Genomic DNA, 17,566 nt, shown 5'->3' with positions numbered 1-17,566 from the left:
AAAGAAAGAGAGAGACTGTCTGTGTGGCCCCACAATGAGCTGGCGACCCATCCAGAGTGTACCCCACCTCTTGTCTGAAGCCAGCTGAGGTTGGCTCGAGCTTAACTTATGACCCAAGGTGGGTAAGTGGCTGAAGACAAGACGATTACGTTCGTCTGGTCTTGAAGAAAATGGATGGATGGACGGAAGGAAGGATGGATGGATGGATGGATGGATGGATGGACCTATAAAGTCGGTAAGAAACTCTTCGGATAGACACTGTTTACAAAAGAAGCAAATTGAAAGTTCAGACCAGGCGACTATATCTCTTTCAATGCTCTCACTTCTTCTTTTCCTTCCGGCTTTCCCCTTCAGGGGTCACCACAGCCAATCATCCATCCATCTCCATCTAACCCTGTCTTCTGCATCCTCTTCTCTCACACCAACTACCTTCATGTCCTCTTTCACTACATCCATAAACCTCCTCTTTGGTCTTCCTCTAGGCCTCCTGCCTGGCAGTTCAAAACTCAGCATCCTTCTACCAATATATTCACTATCTCTCCTCTGGACATGTCCAAACCATCTCAGTCTGGCCTCTCTGACTTTATCTCCAGAACCTCTAACATGTGCTGTCCCTCTGATGTACTCATTCCTGATCCTATCCTTCCTGGTCACTCCCAGAGAGAACCTCAGCATCTTCATCTCTGCTACCTCCAGCTCTGTGTCCTGTCTTTTCCTCACTGACACTGTCTCTAGACCAAACAACATCGCTGGTCTCAGCGCTCAGAGCTGATCCCTGATGCAGTTCCACCTCCACCTTGAACTCCTCTGTCACACCTACACACACCTCACCACTGTCTTACAGTCCTCATACGTGTCCTGCACCGCTCTAACATACTTCTCTGCCACTCCAGACTTCCTCATACAATACCACAGTTCCTCTCTGGACACCCTGTCATCAGCTTTCTCCAGATCTACAAAAACAAAATGCAGCTCCCTCTGGCCTTCTCTGTACTTCTCTATCAACATCCTCAAAGCAAATACTGCATCTGTAGTACTCTTTTTTGGCATGAAACCATACTGCTGCTCACAAATGTTCACTTCTGCCCTTAGTCTAGCTTCCACTACTCTCTCCCATAACTTCATTGTATGGCTCATCAGCTTTATTCCTCTGTAGTTGCCACAACTCTGCACATCTCCCTTGTTCTTAAAAATGGGCACCAGCACACTTCTCCTCCATTCCTCAGGCATCTTCTCACTATCTAAGATCCTGTTGAACAACCCAGTCAGAAACTCTACTGCCACCTCTCCTAGACACTTCCACACCTCTACAGGTATATCATCAGGACTGTCTGCCTTTCCACTCTTCATCCTCTTCAGTGCCCTCCTCACTTCATCCTGACTAATCTTTGCTACATCCTGGTCCACAACAGTCACCTCTTCTAGTCTTTGTTCTCTCTCATTTTCCACGTTCATCAACTCTTCAAAGTACTCTTTCCATCTTCCCATCACACTGCTGGCACCTGTCAATAGACTTCCATCCCTATCCTTAATCACCCTAACCTGCTGCACGTCCTTCCCATCTCTATCTCTCTGTCTTGCCAACCGGTATAGATCAGTCTCTCCCTCCTTACTGTCCAACCTAGCATACAAGTCATCATAAGCCCCTTGTTTGGCCTTTTCTACCTCTACCTTCACCTTACGCTGCATCTCCCTGTACTCCTGTCTACTCTCCTCAGTCCTCTCAGTGTCCCACTTCCTCTTGGCTAACCTCTTTCTCTGTATACACTCCTGTACCTCCTCATTCCACCACCAAGTCTCCTTATCTACTTTCCTTCCAGATGACACACCAAGTACTCTCCTACCTGTCTCCCTGATCACATTAGCTGTAGTTGTCCAGTCATCTGGAAGCACCTCCTGACCACCCAGAGCCTGTCTTAACTCCTTCCTAAAAGTCATGCAACACTCTTCCTTTTTCAGCTTCCACCATTTTGTCTTCTGCTCTGTCTTTGTCCTCTTCATCTTCCTCACCACCAGAGTCATCCTACACACCACCATCCTATGCTGTTTGGCTACACTCTCACCTACCACTACTTTACAGTCACTGATCTCCTTCAGATCACACTGTCTACACAAGATGTAGTCTACCTGTGTGCTCCTACCTCCACTCTTATAGGTCACCCTGCTGCCTCTTCTGTACCCATCACCTCTTCATCACCTCTGTTTCCTGCACCAACATGTCCATTGAAGTCTGCTCCAATGACAACTCTCTCACTTCTAGGTATGCTCTGCATCACTTCATCAAAGTCCGACCAGAATTTCTCCTTCTCCTCCAGCTCACATCCTATCTGTGGAGCATACCCGCTAACAACATTGAACATCACACCTTCTATTTCTAGCTTCAGACTCATCACTCTATCTGACACTCTTTTTACCTCCAGGACATTCCTAACAAACTCCTCCTTCAAGATAACTCCTACTCCATTTCTCTTCCCATCTACACCATGATAGAACAACTTGAACCCTGCTCCTAAACTTCTAGCCTTGCTACCTTTCCACCTGGTCTCCTGGACACACAGTATGTCTACCTTCCTTCTCTGCATCATGTCAACCAACTCTCTACCTTTTCCTGTCATAGTTCCAACATTGAACGTCCCTACTCTTAGTCCTATACTCTTGGTGTTCCTCTTCTCTCTCTCCCTACAAACACACTTTCCTCCTCTCCTTCTGCGACCAACAGTAGTCCAATTCCCACCGGCACCCTGTAGGTGAACAGTGCCGATGGCGGTCGTTGTTAACCCGGGCCTCGACCAATCCGGTATGGAAGTCATATGTTTGATTCGCATGTTTGATTTGGCAAAAGTTTTACGTCGGATGCCATTCCTGACAAAACACCCTGTATTTATCCAGGCTTAGGACCGGCACAATAAGACACTGGCTTGTGCCCTCTTGCGGCTACATTCTGTGCATGCTCTTACTAACAACCATATTCTCCCTATGTTAGGTGCAAGTGTCTCATTATCCATTTGTTCAGTCACCTGTCATGTTCTCCTGATCGTCACGGGCAAGCTTTCACTCTCTGCTATCATCCAGCTGTAGAGAAATATCTGCAAACATGTGAAATTGCAAACCCAATCTTCTTCTAGACAGATGTCAACACAAGCAGCAAGTTCTACTACAAGCAGCTCAGTCATCTAATATCATACAGAAAATCACCCAAATGGCTTAACTCCAGTTTGCTTAAAGCTCGAGGCATTTGCTCAGAGTCAGAAATGGAGGACGTCTTGGCTTCCAAAAACAAACCTTCACTTTTCTGATTTTCTGCTACACATTCATCAATAATAGGTAATAAACTATCAAAGGCTTATTTAGCTCAGCTTACAGATCAATGGGTACAATTTTTATTACATGATTAATAGGTGTTTACAATACTTGGTGCAACCCTGTTACAAACACTGAGCAACCTCCAAAAACCACATTATTGATTTCTGAAACATGTATTTCCTTTTCTATTAAGTGGATTTCACATATTACTTGATTTTAAATGAATTTTAAAAAATTTGAAAATCTGTCTCTCCCACCTTTTCAGTGATGGCATGTTTCAATTTCAGTATTTATTGTACAATATTTACTCCAACACTTTTTGCATGTGATTGCATAAACTCTTTAAAGAAATAGAGATCAAACCCTTTTGAACCGAAAAAGTAATTTATGATTATTGTCAATTAAAATGATATGGTAATAAGGTAATGGTAACAGAAATGTGCGTCTTTGCAGTTCTGCAGTGTGCTGTGGTTTTACTCATGTTTGTATTTATGGAAGTTAAAAGCTGCCAAAATTTGTCAGGTTAAAATAGTTAAACAATGCTTTAAAATGTATTTAATCTGTTTCGGTGCTTCAAATGTGGGTATTTTCTACTTATTTTCAGGGAGTGACTCAGTCAGTCCAAGCCGTTTATCAGACTGGTCATACTCTCAGATTTGAAGAGATAGCATTGTGTCCAACAAAGCAAAATGTGGTTTATCCTCTTGCACTGACCTGATGGAACTGCTCTAGAGACCCTGAGGAATTGACGGTGCCAGATATTCCTCCCAATGTGCTATTTTCCTCTCACTACAGACTACATTTAAAACAACTTGTAAACCACAGGAAGAATCTCCTCATTAGGACCATAAAGATCACGAGTTATTAGAGGCCAATTAGTTGTTAGAGGGCGCGGTGCAGAATATTCTATAGTTTTTAGATTGTGTCTGATCTCTTTACTCCAGTCAGTAATTCCCATCTCATAAACTGAATACACATTCTTAGGATTTAAAAAAACACTGATCTGTCCTTGTATGGACAAGATGGTCTACTGTATCTGTGAGCTCAGGACATTTGATTTTCATCTCAGTTTATGGCTTTTAATCTGAACAACAGCTTCTTCCCCTCCAACTTCTCTCAAGTTTCAATATACAAATCTTTAAGGTGAAAGAGTTTGACAACGTTCCCCCTTTGAATAACTTCTGTTTTTATAGGACTGCACACCCAAGTGAAAGTTAAACTGATTAGTGTTTTAGTCAGACTGAGGTACTTAGCTCCCTTTCCTTTTAAGTACTGCGCACAACAGCAGTCGTGAAATCGTGTCTCCTTAGCAAGACAGTCAGCTCCCCTGGTTTTACACAACTCTTCATGAACAGCTTTTATAACCGTTTTTACATTTGAACATACTGTAATGTTAAATAGAAATACGCTTACTTCCATTTGGAGAGCCAGTGATCAGAAAGTCACTTTTCTCCAGTTTGAGGTGAAGACTTTTGGCCACATAAAGTTTAATTTTTGTGTGAATATTTTGGGTTTAAATGTCAGATTTTGTACTTGGAAATGGTTTCTTTGTACAAAAGAGATAATGATCTTCACAACAAAGTGTGGCAAAATAAAAATTTTGACAAAGATGTGACAAGTGGACATTTTTTTGTCTTCTTCTGTTCTTCAGCTCACCATTCTTAGTGAATGTAAATAAAAAAAGAGTAATAATCTTTACTTGGAAATATTTTTTATATTTATTTTAATGACTTACATTATCAATTTTTACAAAAAGAAAGTCTAATAATGACAAGTTAATGCTTAAAAAGCATTGGCAATAGAAGTAAGCAATTTTCCCTCTTTAATGCAGTGTGACACAAAAACCTTGAATATTTAGACACAGAAATTTAGCAGGCACTTAAAAAATGTCTTTTCTCTGAAATGTTTTTGTCCAGCAGAACTAATACTGTAATACTGTACAGCATCAAACACATTAGGATGAACACAGACAATGAGATTTCAATGGCTGAACATTCAGGTAGTATAAGCGGTGATGCTAGGACACACACTGATACACACACACACAGCTGAGAGCGTGCATATCTGACACTGCTGTCTGTAACTAAACCGTATCATTATAGAATTTACATCCACAAGTAACGCTGCAGACTGACCTTTAAATGAGCCACAGGTATTCTATTACTCATATGCATTACCAAGCTTTTTTATTGCACATGCGCTTCCATCATGTACATGTCAGTCTAAGCGTGTTCAGAGTATACTATTGATAAGTGTCGTATGTAGAGTATGTTCCATAACAAGATCCAACACGACGCTGAACACTTCCTGTCAGCTTCATGATTTCAGAAACTTTCAAATCATCATCACGTGACTTCATTTGTTCCAGAAACACTTTTACTGTAAAGACGTGGTTCTTCTGTTCTAATCGGTGGAAATCCACAGCTAGATAACTACAGTAACGGGCTACAATTCACATTGCACTTAATTGTGAACAATATTTTCCGCACTATAAGGCGCACCTTCAATGAATGGCCTATTTTAAAACTTTTTTCCATCTATAAGGCGCACTGGATTATAAGGCGCGGTGTCTGTTTTTGAGAAAATTAAAGGCTTTTAGTTGCGCCCTAAAGTGCGGAAAATACCGTGGTGGACTATTTGTAAATGCTCACGTGAAAAACATTCTGAATCTTCATCGCTACTTGAAACAAATGTCTGATAGTAACCTTTCTGCCCCCTCACTGCGGCCTGTATCCGCCCAGCTGGGGCATGTAGCTGGAGGCCGGCGCTGCTGGCGTCCAGTCATGTGACTGGCTGCCCGTCGAGGCCTTGGGCTCAGAGTCCTCCTTCAGGGGGCAGAAGTCCAGGGCCCCCAGCCCGTCCTGCTGCCCCGTCTCCAGCTGGTTGTGGTCGGTCGGGTCGGCGTTGTCTTGGTTCTGTGTGAAGCAAGGCGGGGTCAGAAAGCGCCCAGACTGTCTGCTTCCTTCCTGCTGCAGCACGTCTGAGTTCTCCTCAGAGTCCAGCAGCGGCTGGGTGGACTCCGAGCGTGAAAACACGGCCTGTGGGGGCTGACAGCTGGGCGTCTGACCCTTATAGCCACTAGAGGCCACCACTGAGGAGTACTGGACAGTGCTGGCCGTAGTGTCGGCGACGTCTCCTCCCTCGTCGCTATCAGACACGCTCTGGCGAGGCGAAGACATGCAGGACGAGCCCCCGATGCCGCTGCTGTGCTCCTCAGACAGATACTTGTCTTTCTTCAGAGGAAGACAAGTTTTGTCCTCCTCAAACACACTCTTTCCATCACACATATCAACATCAAGCACACTGATGCCAGACAAGCAGTTCTCCTTCGGTATCTCTGCCTGCAGAGGGTAAAAGAACAGAGAAGCTGAGAAAAAACTAAAAAGAATCCAGAAATATAATCATTTTAACAATTATTTTACAGAAAGAAAACACACATGATGTACAGTATGTACCCTAGTTCAACTGTTACCATGGATACATGTTTTGATGGCAAATTCTGACCTCAAAAATTCTCACACCTGCACCCACAGGTAATTTTGCCCCACAGAGAAGCATTAACCGGATATTTTCTTTTAATTGGAGTTCTGTGACCCCGATAGAGTTGCTGTCGAGTGATTGGTTGATTAGAAATTACTACTAATGAACAGTTGAATAGGGGTACCTCGTAATGTCGCCAGCGAGGGGACACACACATAAACACATCGCAGCAAAAATCTTATCAGAAACTTTGGACATTATAGAAAAGTTTTTGGTGTTATTTCAAGAATCAAAAATGTACATTCTAAAGCATTTTACAGTAAATGTTTAATTTAATAATTATTACATACAACTACAAAAACATTTTAAAAAAATTTATTTCAATACTATCTCGATAGTCAGCACAGATGTTCCTGTAGTCCAGCTTAGCCTTTTGGTATGCCTCTCAGTGTGCAATACTAGTGTACTCCAACATACACTAGTCTGTTGGAATACTCTACATACTAGCATATACTTGATACATGTAAAAAGTGTCAAAGTAAAACAAGTCCTTACTTTCAAAGGATAATCAGGAGACCAGGTTCCAATGGTACTCTCTCCAGGATTTGGGATTCGGGGCCAAAAGTTCTCTTTGATCCTGGAAGAGAGTTGACCTTTGAAAAATCTCAGAAACTTCAGGTACGACAACAGAATAATCTACAAGCACAAGGTAGTGCAGTGTTTTCAGAGCGCCCCCTGTCCTAAAGCACGTTAAGAGTCATTCATGGTCTGAGCCATGAAGGTCAGGGTAGGATCAGAATGACTGGCTTCAGTGATTACAGCTGCTATGAAGGGACCCAGCAGTCATTAATCATGTGACAGAGGACCAATCACAGCAGGTTTCACACTCAGCACTGAGAACAACAGCTGACTGGATTTGTGTTGGTGTCTGAGTGTAACTTACAATTCTCTCTTGTAGATGCACAGCAGCATGAAGAGAAGAACAACGAACAGAAAGCCAAAGCTCACTCCCACAACCACGCCCTCGATCTCTCCTGGTGCTGGGGGGGGACAAACAGTGATGTTTACTACCGATAACAACAGGTTAGCAAACTATGTTGGATACTGAATGACATTGGATGTCTACACAACTCAAGTTAAGAAGAAATGACAGCACCTACCCTAAACTAATCCATCTCAATGTCATCAATACCTAAAATCCACATTTTGATCTTATGGTTCAACTCAAAATAGTCAACATCAAAACTATACATCTAGATCTGAACAAGATAATCTATTAATAATCTATAACAATAATTAATTATCTATAATAATAATCTATGATAACAATAATCTATTAATAGTTATGTTTAATAATTATACTTATTAATTATTAACAATTATTAATTATCAATAATGATCAACATACATCAGCATTAATATTATAAAATATATATAATACATATACTATATAATATTATTACATTATTATCAATAATTAATAGTTATTAATGTTTAATGTCTATTCATAATTATAATTAATAATATATTAATAATAATCAATAATGTATAATTAACAATTAATTTCTATAATAGTAATCTATTAATAGTTAATTATTAATTAATAATTATTAATCATTATTGTTTATTAATAATTAACAATCATTAATAATTATTAACCACATTAATATTATAACATAATATTATACATATAATCTATACTATATAATATTAATAATAATTATTATTATTAATAATTATCAATAATTATTCATGTTTAATGTCTATTAATAATTAATTGTAATTAATAATCTATTAATAATAATAATAATTTATAATAATGATAATCTATTAATCTCAATATACATGAGATTAATAGTGGTTCTAGTGGACGCTGTCTCTGACACACAGGACCAGTCCACTCACCATACTTCTGAGTGATAAAGGTGTGGTTCATGCCGTTGGCGTAGCCTCTGATGGTTGACGCCCTGATCCAGGTGTCATACCTGGTGTTGCGTGATAGTGATGTCAGCGTGTAAGAGGTGGTGTTCGCCGGGACGGTTACCGCTGCAAAAGAGCAAAACACACGTCAGGAAAAGTCTGAAAAGACCAATTTAGTCCAGCACTGAACAGGATGTGATGCATCCATACCGTGTGTTTTGGTCCCATTTGTATAAAATACGATGTAATTGGTGATGAAGCCTCGTCGCTTGGATTGAGGAATCTCCTTCCACAACAGCTTTGCACGATTGCGCTCTGCTCTACCATCCAGTTTAACGACGGGGCCTTCCAGCGGAGCTGAGACAGCAGCAAGATCACCTCATTAGACAACTGAGACTTATGGGAAATGAAGCACAGACCAGATGGATTCAAGAGAAAATGTCGAGGCAAATAGTTGACTTTGTCAAGAATATACACAAAAAAACTGTTATATGTAGGTCTTCTGCTGGGTGGAAAAAACACACACACACACACACACATACAGGGATGTAATCTCACCTCCTTGCTCCAGATAGGCTTCCATACTGGCTGACTTCCCAATCCTTCTAGCGTACACTGGATACACGGATACGGTGTAGCAGACAAACTTCTGCAGGCTGCCTGGAGTGTGTGACATGAAGGAGACATCACGTATTACACGGACTCGTGTGCCAGAATCATACCAACTACTTCACATACTCACGTCCTAAATAATACCTGCAGTAAAGGAGAAGCAGCTCAAACTGATTCTTTTCATTGTAGTTACACAAAACAAAAGTAAAATCTTGCTTTAACAAAAAAAAAAAATTTCATATTTAAATTTTTGTTTTATTAGAAATGTTTTTAACATACAGGAACTCTCAACAGAATATTATTGGATTCGAACCTGATGGTCTGCACCTAAATAATTCTTTACACTATTAAATTCAACTCTTCAGAAGGGAGGGGTCACCTTTAATGAAGGTGCGTCTGGTGCTGCTGTCTTCCCTCTGCCAGTCGGTCTGACCATCAGTAACCCACTCCACCACGTACTCCGACACGTCTTTACTGTCCAGAGGCTTCCACTCCACCCACAGCTGGCCTTCATGGGACCACACCTTCAAGTCCTCCACTGGCAGTCGTTCTGCAACACACCACAAAAGTGTAACAAGGCAGGACGGCTCTTACATAAGCATTAGCAGAGTTCATTTTACCTCCGGAAAGTAGTGCATCCCTGGGATGCACTTCAACAAAAACGAGTGCATCCCAATGACATTTATACATCCCAAAAGTAATAACAGAATATATGGTAGAAGAGTACGCAAGGATTGAGTTTAACCAATAGTACAATATAAAAACTAAACACAGTTCATTTTAATGATTTTATGAATAACATCATAACTGTTTCAGTAAAAAGAAAAAAAAGAGAAACTTTATTAGTTTTATCAAAATGTCTTTCAAAAAAGTTTTAGAAATAAAAGAAAGACGTACAGTACTGCAGTTCTTTTTCACTTTTGTTTTTCACTCAATAGTTTTCTTTGCTTTTAATTCATATATTCTCCTGTGGACACTGAGCCATCTGTAGTAATATCTATAGTAATATCTGTAGTAATATCTGTAGTAATATCTGTAGTAATATCTGTCTCTTTTTCTTCATTATCTTTTGATTGTTTTTTATTCAAGAAAACACTCATTGTCACTTAACTTTACTCCAACTTTTGGATCTTTTTCAGGCTTGATTACAATCAATCAATCAACCTTTATTTGTATGGTTCTTAATCACATCAGTAGACATTTCAAAGCGCTTTAACAGACAGAGAAACCCAACAGGACGCTTCTTGTTCTCTGTAGGGTCGAACTAATTCCTCTCTCACTGCAGCTTAAAACCAGCAGACGTCTTGTTGTCGTTTGGTTTATTTTAATGAGGCAGAATCACACAGATGAGTCTCGTGACGAGAAACTCAAGAGATCAAAACATAATGGCGATTTCCTGGTTCGAAATTTAAGCGGAGAAGTGAAAAAATTGTGAATATTTTTGTTGAATGGAGGTGCATTCAAAACTTGCGTGCTGGGGACGCACGCTGTCGTGTGTCCCTGTCAAGAAATGTGCATCAAAGACGTAAGGACGCATGCAAAGGAGAACACTGCATTAGGAGGAATCACCTTGCATTCATAATGCATTTGAGACAGATTGGGGGGGGGGGGGGTCATCAGCATAGAGTATAAGAACAAGGATGGTGCATAAAAAGATACAGAAATAAGATTATGAAAATAATGTTGACAGAATCCAATCCAAAAAAACCTGGATGAATGTTTCTGGATGCCACTTTTGACACATCCTGAGTGAACTCCAGCTCCAGACCATAAGGCGATGCTGGGAGAGTTCATCTGTCCAAAACTCTCCTCTCTTTTATTAGTATTAAATCCTTTGAGAATTAAGAAAATCTACATATCCTGATCTCAAGTATTAACCTGAATTTTGAAGTAGTGCTTCCTTTATAGTCAACAGAATACCTCCTCCTTCTCATTAGAATACGTTTATACTGAAATGACACTGTAATGACACTGAAATGACATTGAAATGACATTGAAATGACACTGCTGCCACTGTAGCTTGTATGCTCCATTTTCCAAGAACAACATGGATATACACTGAAAACCAGATTTACAATGGACTCTAAATTATAAAAACTAAATAAAACTGATAAATACTTTTAATTTAGTAGCTCCTGACTCTTACTGGAGTGTGTGTGCAGTGTGTGTCCTGTAGCTAAGTCCCCATGAACACCTACCATGTGATCTTTTAGGAATGATGATGGATGCCTTAGGAGACGTCCCCACAGAGTTGACAGCAGTAACAAACACTTCCGCAGACTCATCGTTTGACAGGTGCATTTCTTTCAGGGAGTAAATCCTCCTCTGGCCAGTGTTTCTGTCTGCCTCTGAACCGCTAACGTCAACGCTCTCCCATTCCCAGCCTCCAATCTTCACTTTGTCCTTCTGGCTTTGAACCTTGATGTTAAAACTTTTAATCTTCCCGTTGCGACGCACAGGTTCCTGGTAGGGCAAAGATACATTCTGTTCACATTTTTGTTTTTTGTTTAATACATTCTGGAGAAAACATTAATAGTGTAATTACATTTTTTTTAGTTTTCGTCGTTTTTTTGTTAAATAGAAGGTGGTGGATGCGTTTACCTTAGAAACGATTAGCACATATCGTTCATTTACGTCGTCTCCTTCAGCAACGATTCTCCACACGTCTGGTTTACTTTTTGGTTCTGGACCAAAGAGAAATAGAAGAAAAAACAGAATATTTGGTTTACAGGAAGAGAAATCATGTCAATTATATCACATCTCTCTAACTTGTGACGTAATAGAGAATTATCATAATGAATTAATTAACATAATTAGCATTTCCCAGCTCGCCTTCACTTTCATACTGGTGATTTCTGTGCAAACATGCAGCCGTTAAACTCACGGTCCTCTGCTGTTTTCTTGCTGGTGTTTGTGCTCCAGTTGCTCCAGTAACCGTATCCAGGTCTGGCGTGTTTACAGCGTACCTGGACGATGTAGACTGTGTCCGGCTGCAGGTTCTGTAGTCTGAAGGGGGGCATGGAGTTGGCAGTGTCCACTAGAGGGACCTAAAGGATAACAGTCACACCTCCTTTAGATAAGCATGTCAGCTGAGCGGTTAGTTCAACAGATACCCACAAAATAACTAAATGAAATAATATAAACTCACTAAAGGACAAAAGCATCACAAATACAAACACTGACATTACATTTAGAGAAAGCCAGCCTTGTTTTTTCACCCTGATGGATGTGGTGACACCTTTGGCTGTGTCGGTCACCTTAGACTACCGTCGCCACGATACATGTAAATCAGCAACACATTAAAACAGTTAAGAGGGACAGAAAGATTATTAAGACGTACCTAAACCCTCTCCTTTTCTCAAAAAGTGTGCCTTATAATCCAGTGCACCTTACATATGAAAAAATGTTTGGAATGGGCTTTATGGTGCGGAAAATACTGTACATTAACACATGTATTAAAATGTGTTAGTATTCTAACATTTGTTAATTACAAACAAAGAAATACTGAAGTTGAGGCTGATGGAAAAGTTAAAGGTTTTGAACCAAAAGGTGTGAGATGTGTTGAGATGAAGGATCTTAAATGTTACTGGAGGTCATCCTGAGGGAAAACATGAATGTCTGAAGTAGATTTTGTGTCAAATGTACTTTAAGCTACTGTAAAACATACTTACATACGTCCAGCCCTGAGATCCATTCTGGCAGAACCTGATTTCATTGATTAATTTTAAATAAACTTTAGGAATCGGATGAGTCCAGTTTACAAGAAGAGAGGTGGGAATCGTCCTCTCTGAAATGACATTGACTTTCGACGGTGGGCTGGTTTTCACTGCAAAAAATAAACAGACCATCAAAATCAGTTGTCACACAATAAAAAAAAACAGTTAAAAGCTGGCATTGTTTGAATTTTTTACATTAGACTGCAAAACTACCAGATGAGCCAAACAAATATGCAAACCAAAATCCTATGGAACCATGCATTTATCTCACCAAACCAGTCAGCGTCTTCTGTCAGATGTTCCGTTTCTATTCCCCCCAGCTCGTTCTGTGCCTCCACCCAAACTTCCAGATGCACATAATAGGGGAAAGTTTGCCCAAGAGACACACGGGCTTTGCATTCCGTTGTCACGACACGTAACTTATTTCTCCTGACAAGAGAGAAGGAAAACAATCAGAAATAGACAAATATAAAGACAAAATACAAAAGGCAACCCCAAAAAAATTCTCAATGTGGTTGAACCATTTAGAAAAATGTAAACTACTGTAGTGCAACAGAGCGATTTCACATATTAACCAACAGAAGTGATGCTAATCGGTGCTGTACTCACAACATGGCGACATTCAGTGTGTAGTTAGTGGGGACATGAGGGGTCTGAGGTCCCACTGGGTCCCACACACAGGAGAGGGTCGGAGGAATCTCGCCTTCCACCTGAACCGCCATACAGGTCAGATTCTCAGGCTTCTGTGGAGGATCTGTCAGCGAAAAACACTCATTTAACTTGTGACTTGATTTAAATTGAGTTGACTTTAATACAAGTATACAGTGGTAATGGAAATGTTACACTAATGGAGGTGATGTGAATTTCTTATCGGGTGTTTTTACAGAACAGACTTCATATCATCCATAGTAAACCTATAAACCTATGTGCTAGCTACTAGTGGACACATTTAAAGCAGCGTCATGGTATGTATGGATGATCATAGCAGTTTACTAACATCAAACAGTATTAAGATTCAATACAGGTGGTTAGAATATAACTTGTGGTTGTGAGTAGAAAAACTTACAGCCTTTGGTGAGGGTGATTCCATGAATAAATTTTCCATTGTTGACAGAAACATAATCTGACACTTCCTTGGAAGAGCAAAACAACCATTCCAGTTCCTCCCCCCTGATGGGGACAGTGACAGCCAGAGCTGATGCGTTGATTCTGGTGTACTGGTCTTTAGGAACGACGTTTCCAGACAGCTTCCAGTAGAGATCATCTGCTGACACTTCAGTGGTGTTGATGATCACACATGTAGCCGTGAAGTTGGTGCCGATCTCTACCACCGGAAACTGAGGCGCGATCACCAAATGGTTTTCTTGAATACGTTGGAAAAAAAACAAAAAAAACAACAAAATATATGTGAATCTGATTGTCATACTGTAACTCAATGGATGGCAAATGAAAGAACATAAACTTGTACAGCTTCTTTTATGCACACACACATACACACATTATGTATGTATGTGTATCTTTATTATATACATATATGTATATTATGTATGTTTATACATACACACACACATACAGTGTGTCCTAAAAAAATGAGCACACCCCTTAGCAGCCGTTAACTTAATTGTTTGTGGGGTTTTTGCAGACTAAACGTATTGAAATCAATGACAATAGCCAGACTAAACTTAATAGGATGGATCTTCTAAAATACTACTGGAAGTACGACAACGCAGTACAAAGATAATTTAATTGGGGTCCCTTCTTCATGAAAAGCTGGCCACAGACTTTCTTCGTGTTCACTGAAACGTAACATCTTTCATGGGTCTTGTCGGTGTCGGCGATCGTCTGGGAAGTTTCTGAACTGTTCAGCTTCAAACGAATCTCTAATTCCAGGGACGGTAACTAAGGTTGGGGGGGGGGGTTTAAACTATCTCCGAAATTGTTTTTGCTCTTCAACTGTATTTTTATACTTCCGGTAATATTTTAGAATAAATTTCCTTTGTTTAAAGTTTAGTCTGGCTGCACATCATCGACCTCAGTGTGTTTATCTGGAAAACAACCCATAAAAATATTAGTTAATAGTTTCTAAAGGATGTAAACATTTGGGACACCCTGTACAAATATATGTATAAATATACATACAAAACATATACATACTGTATATACATGTTTATCTATTTATATACGTGTATTTGCAATATACACACATACTCTCTACTCTAGATACAAGTATGCATACAAATTTACATAAACACAATTTATATATATAATTCATACTACATATATAGATATATACTTTATTAATCCCGGAGGAAATTGCACATATATATACACACACATATATATATATACACGTATAATACATATACTTTATACTTCATCATATATAACGATATATCACACGTACATGGACAGAGAGAGAGTTATTACTACAGTCAGAGGTTCATAATCATACTGACCTATGGCATGCAGAGCACACACCAGACAGGCCAGCACCAACAGCCTGGGAACTCTAACACACACCATCATGACCACCAGCTGGGAATGAAACAAGTAAAAGTATTATTTACACCGAAAACTACTTCTAAAACCCTCTGAACTAAATGTCGAGCATTAACAAGTCCTAGCTAACACCAGTGTGCACTAGCTAAACGGTAAGCTAATAGCTAATATTGTTAATACGTGTCGTTGACATTAAATACACACCAGACACGTTATAACACGTTCATGACAGATCATTCACGGATGTATTTCACAATAAAACCAACTCAAAGTGAATATTTATCTTAGCACAGGTTAACTAGCATTTAAATCCTTGTTAGCGTCATTTACTCTTCCATCATCGAGAGCGAGCGTAAAGAACGACTTACCTAACATGCAGCGCGTTTATACGATTTACCAGATCGAATTCATTCTTAAGAAGATAAACACCTCACTAAAACGTCGGGGCAGTAAAACTGTTCTGGGGGCAGAAACACCCACTTCCCGTCAGGAGTCGTAGCGTCACATCGTTTACGCAACGCGGCTCAAAACTGCGCCGATCTGACCGCGTCTGGATGAACCATCCGCTGGGCGGTCGCTGCTGTTTACCAGCTATCTATTTGCTAAAATGTTCTCTACAGTAATGCAGTTTGGTGATTGGTCAGAACGAGTGTCTCTCAACCACAATGAACCAATGACAGTTGAGGTCATCCGTCTCGGATTTTTACGTCACTCACTGTTGCTTTCCGATATGTCACCGCCCCTCTCGTGTGCTGTACCGATCACGTGATCATAAGGCCATTTGTATTTGCTGTCCTCTCCGGCATGGGAGATTCCGTTGATATGTACACAAGTGTTTTATCCTCAGCAGAGACCATAAAATTAACCCTCGGGGACCTATTAAAACGGCTACACACATTACCTTATCAGGTCACAAAAGGGCCGTCCCATAAAAGTGTTGAAAAAAAGCAAAACAGAAATTTTTTTTCTTTCAATGCATCAGATCTTTTCCATTACTTCAGACCTGTCCATAGATATGAAGTTTATTGTATATTTTTTAATTATTATATATGTTTATTGTTGTTTTTATGTGTTTCTCTCCCAATAAATCAGTCAGTTAAAAGGCTAAACACATGAAATTTTGACAGTAATTTTCTTTCGTCTTTTATTTTCTACATTCCTTGATGCCTGTCATTGGAAGTGTATAGAATAGCAGATATAGCAGACTAGCAGACTGTACCAGACTGTACCTAAAATGGTGGGAAAAAATGGTCAAATTGACTCCCATTATAACCAAATATTTTTCATATACAGTACTATAAGCATATATATACACAGTGGTGGTCAAAAGTTTACATACACTTGTAAAGAACATAATGTCATGGCTGTCTTGAGTTTCCAGTTATTTCTACAAATCTGATTTTTCTCTGATAGAATGATTGGAACAGATACTTCTATGTCACAAAAAACAATCATGAAGTTGGATTCTTTTATGATTTTATTATGGGTAAACGGAAAATGTGACCAAATCAGCTGAGTCAAAAATATACATACAGCAATGCTAATGTTTGGTTACATGTCCCTTTTGGTAGCCATCCACAAGCTTCTGGCAAGTTTCTGGTTAAATCTTTGACCACTCCTCTTGACAGAATTGGTGCAGTTCAGTTAAATTTGTTAGCTTTCTGACATGAATTTGTTTCTTCAGCATTGTCCACATGTTGTCAATGGGGTTTAAGTCAGGACTTTGGGAAGGCCATTCTAAAACCTTAATTCTAGCCTGATTTAGCCATTCCATTACCACTTCTGATGTGTGTTTGGGGTCAGTGTCCTGTAGGAACACTCAACTGCCCCCAAGACCCAACCTTCGGACTGATAACTTTAGGTTTTCTGGAAGAATTTGAAGGTAATCCTCCTTCATTGTCCCATTGACTCTCTGTAAAGCACCAGTTCCATTGGCAGCAAAACAGGCCCACAGCATAATACTACCACCACCGTGCTTGATGGTAGGCATGGTGTTCTAGGGGTTAAAGGCCTCACCTTTTCTCCTCCAAAAATAT

The 17,566-nt window shown here is 39.8% G+C and overlaps 1 protein-coding gene across 1 annotated transcript; it reads right to left on the bottom strand.

The window, feature by feature from the left end:
• Positions 1–5,009: 5,009 nt before the first annotated feature.
• il6st (interleukin 6 cytokine family signal transduce) lies at positions 5,010–16,032 on the bottom strand. Its single transcript, XM_068335141.1, has 16 exons — positions 15,899–16,032; positions 15,488–15,566; positions 14,098–14,394; positions 13,641–13,785; positions 13,303–13,460; positions 12,987–13,141; positions 12,200–12,362; positions 11,917–11,999; positions 11,514–11,778; positions 9,695–9,865; positions 9,262–9,363; positions 8,914–9,060; positions 8,689–8,829; positions 7,727–7,823; positions 7,339–7,420; positions 5,010–6,644 (listed from the first exon to the last, which is right to left on the bottom strand). The coding sequence occupies exons 2-16, from the start codon at positions 15,555–15,557 to the stop codon at positions 6,021–6,023; spliced, it is 2,700 nt and encodes an 899-aa protein (XP_068191242.1). The 5' UTR covers positions 15,558–15,566; positions 15,899–16,032; the 3' UTR covers positions 5,010–6,020.
• Between the last annotated feature and the right edge of the window lie 1,534 nt (positions 16,033–17,566).

This window comes from Antennarius striatus, chromosome 15, assembly GCF_040054535.1.
Source record: "Antennarius striatus isolate MH-2024 chromosome 15, ASM4005453v1, whole genome shotgun sequence".
NCBI classification, from domain to species: domain Eukaryota; kingdom Metazoa; phylum Chordata; class Actinopteri; order Lophiiformes; family Antennariidae; genus Antennarius; species Antennarius striatus.
The sequence above is the reverse complement of the archived record's forward strand: the minus strand, read 5'-3'. Positions and strand labels throughout refer to the sequence as shown.

Bases quoted from the DNA above. Each gene is read 5' to 3' on its own strand.
- il6st (XM_068335141.1), bottom strand. From the start codon at position 15,557: ATGATGGTGTGTGTTAGAGTTCCCAGGCTGTTGGTGCTGGCCTGTCTG. The intron at 12,363-12,986 runs GTAAGTATGTTT...GTTATCCTTTAG, and splicing joins GATCTCAGGGCTGGACGTAT to GTCCCTCTAGTGGACACTGC. The intron at 6,645-7,338 runs GTAAGGACTTGT...TACCCTCTGCAG, and splicing joins CTCCTGATTATCCTTTGAAA to GCAGAGATACCGAAGGAGAA.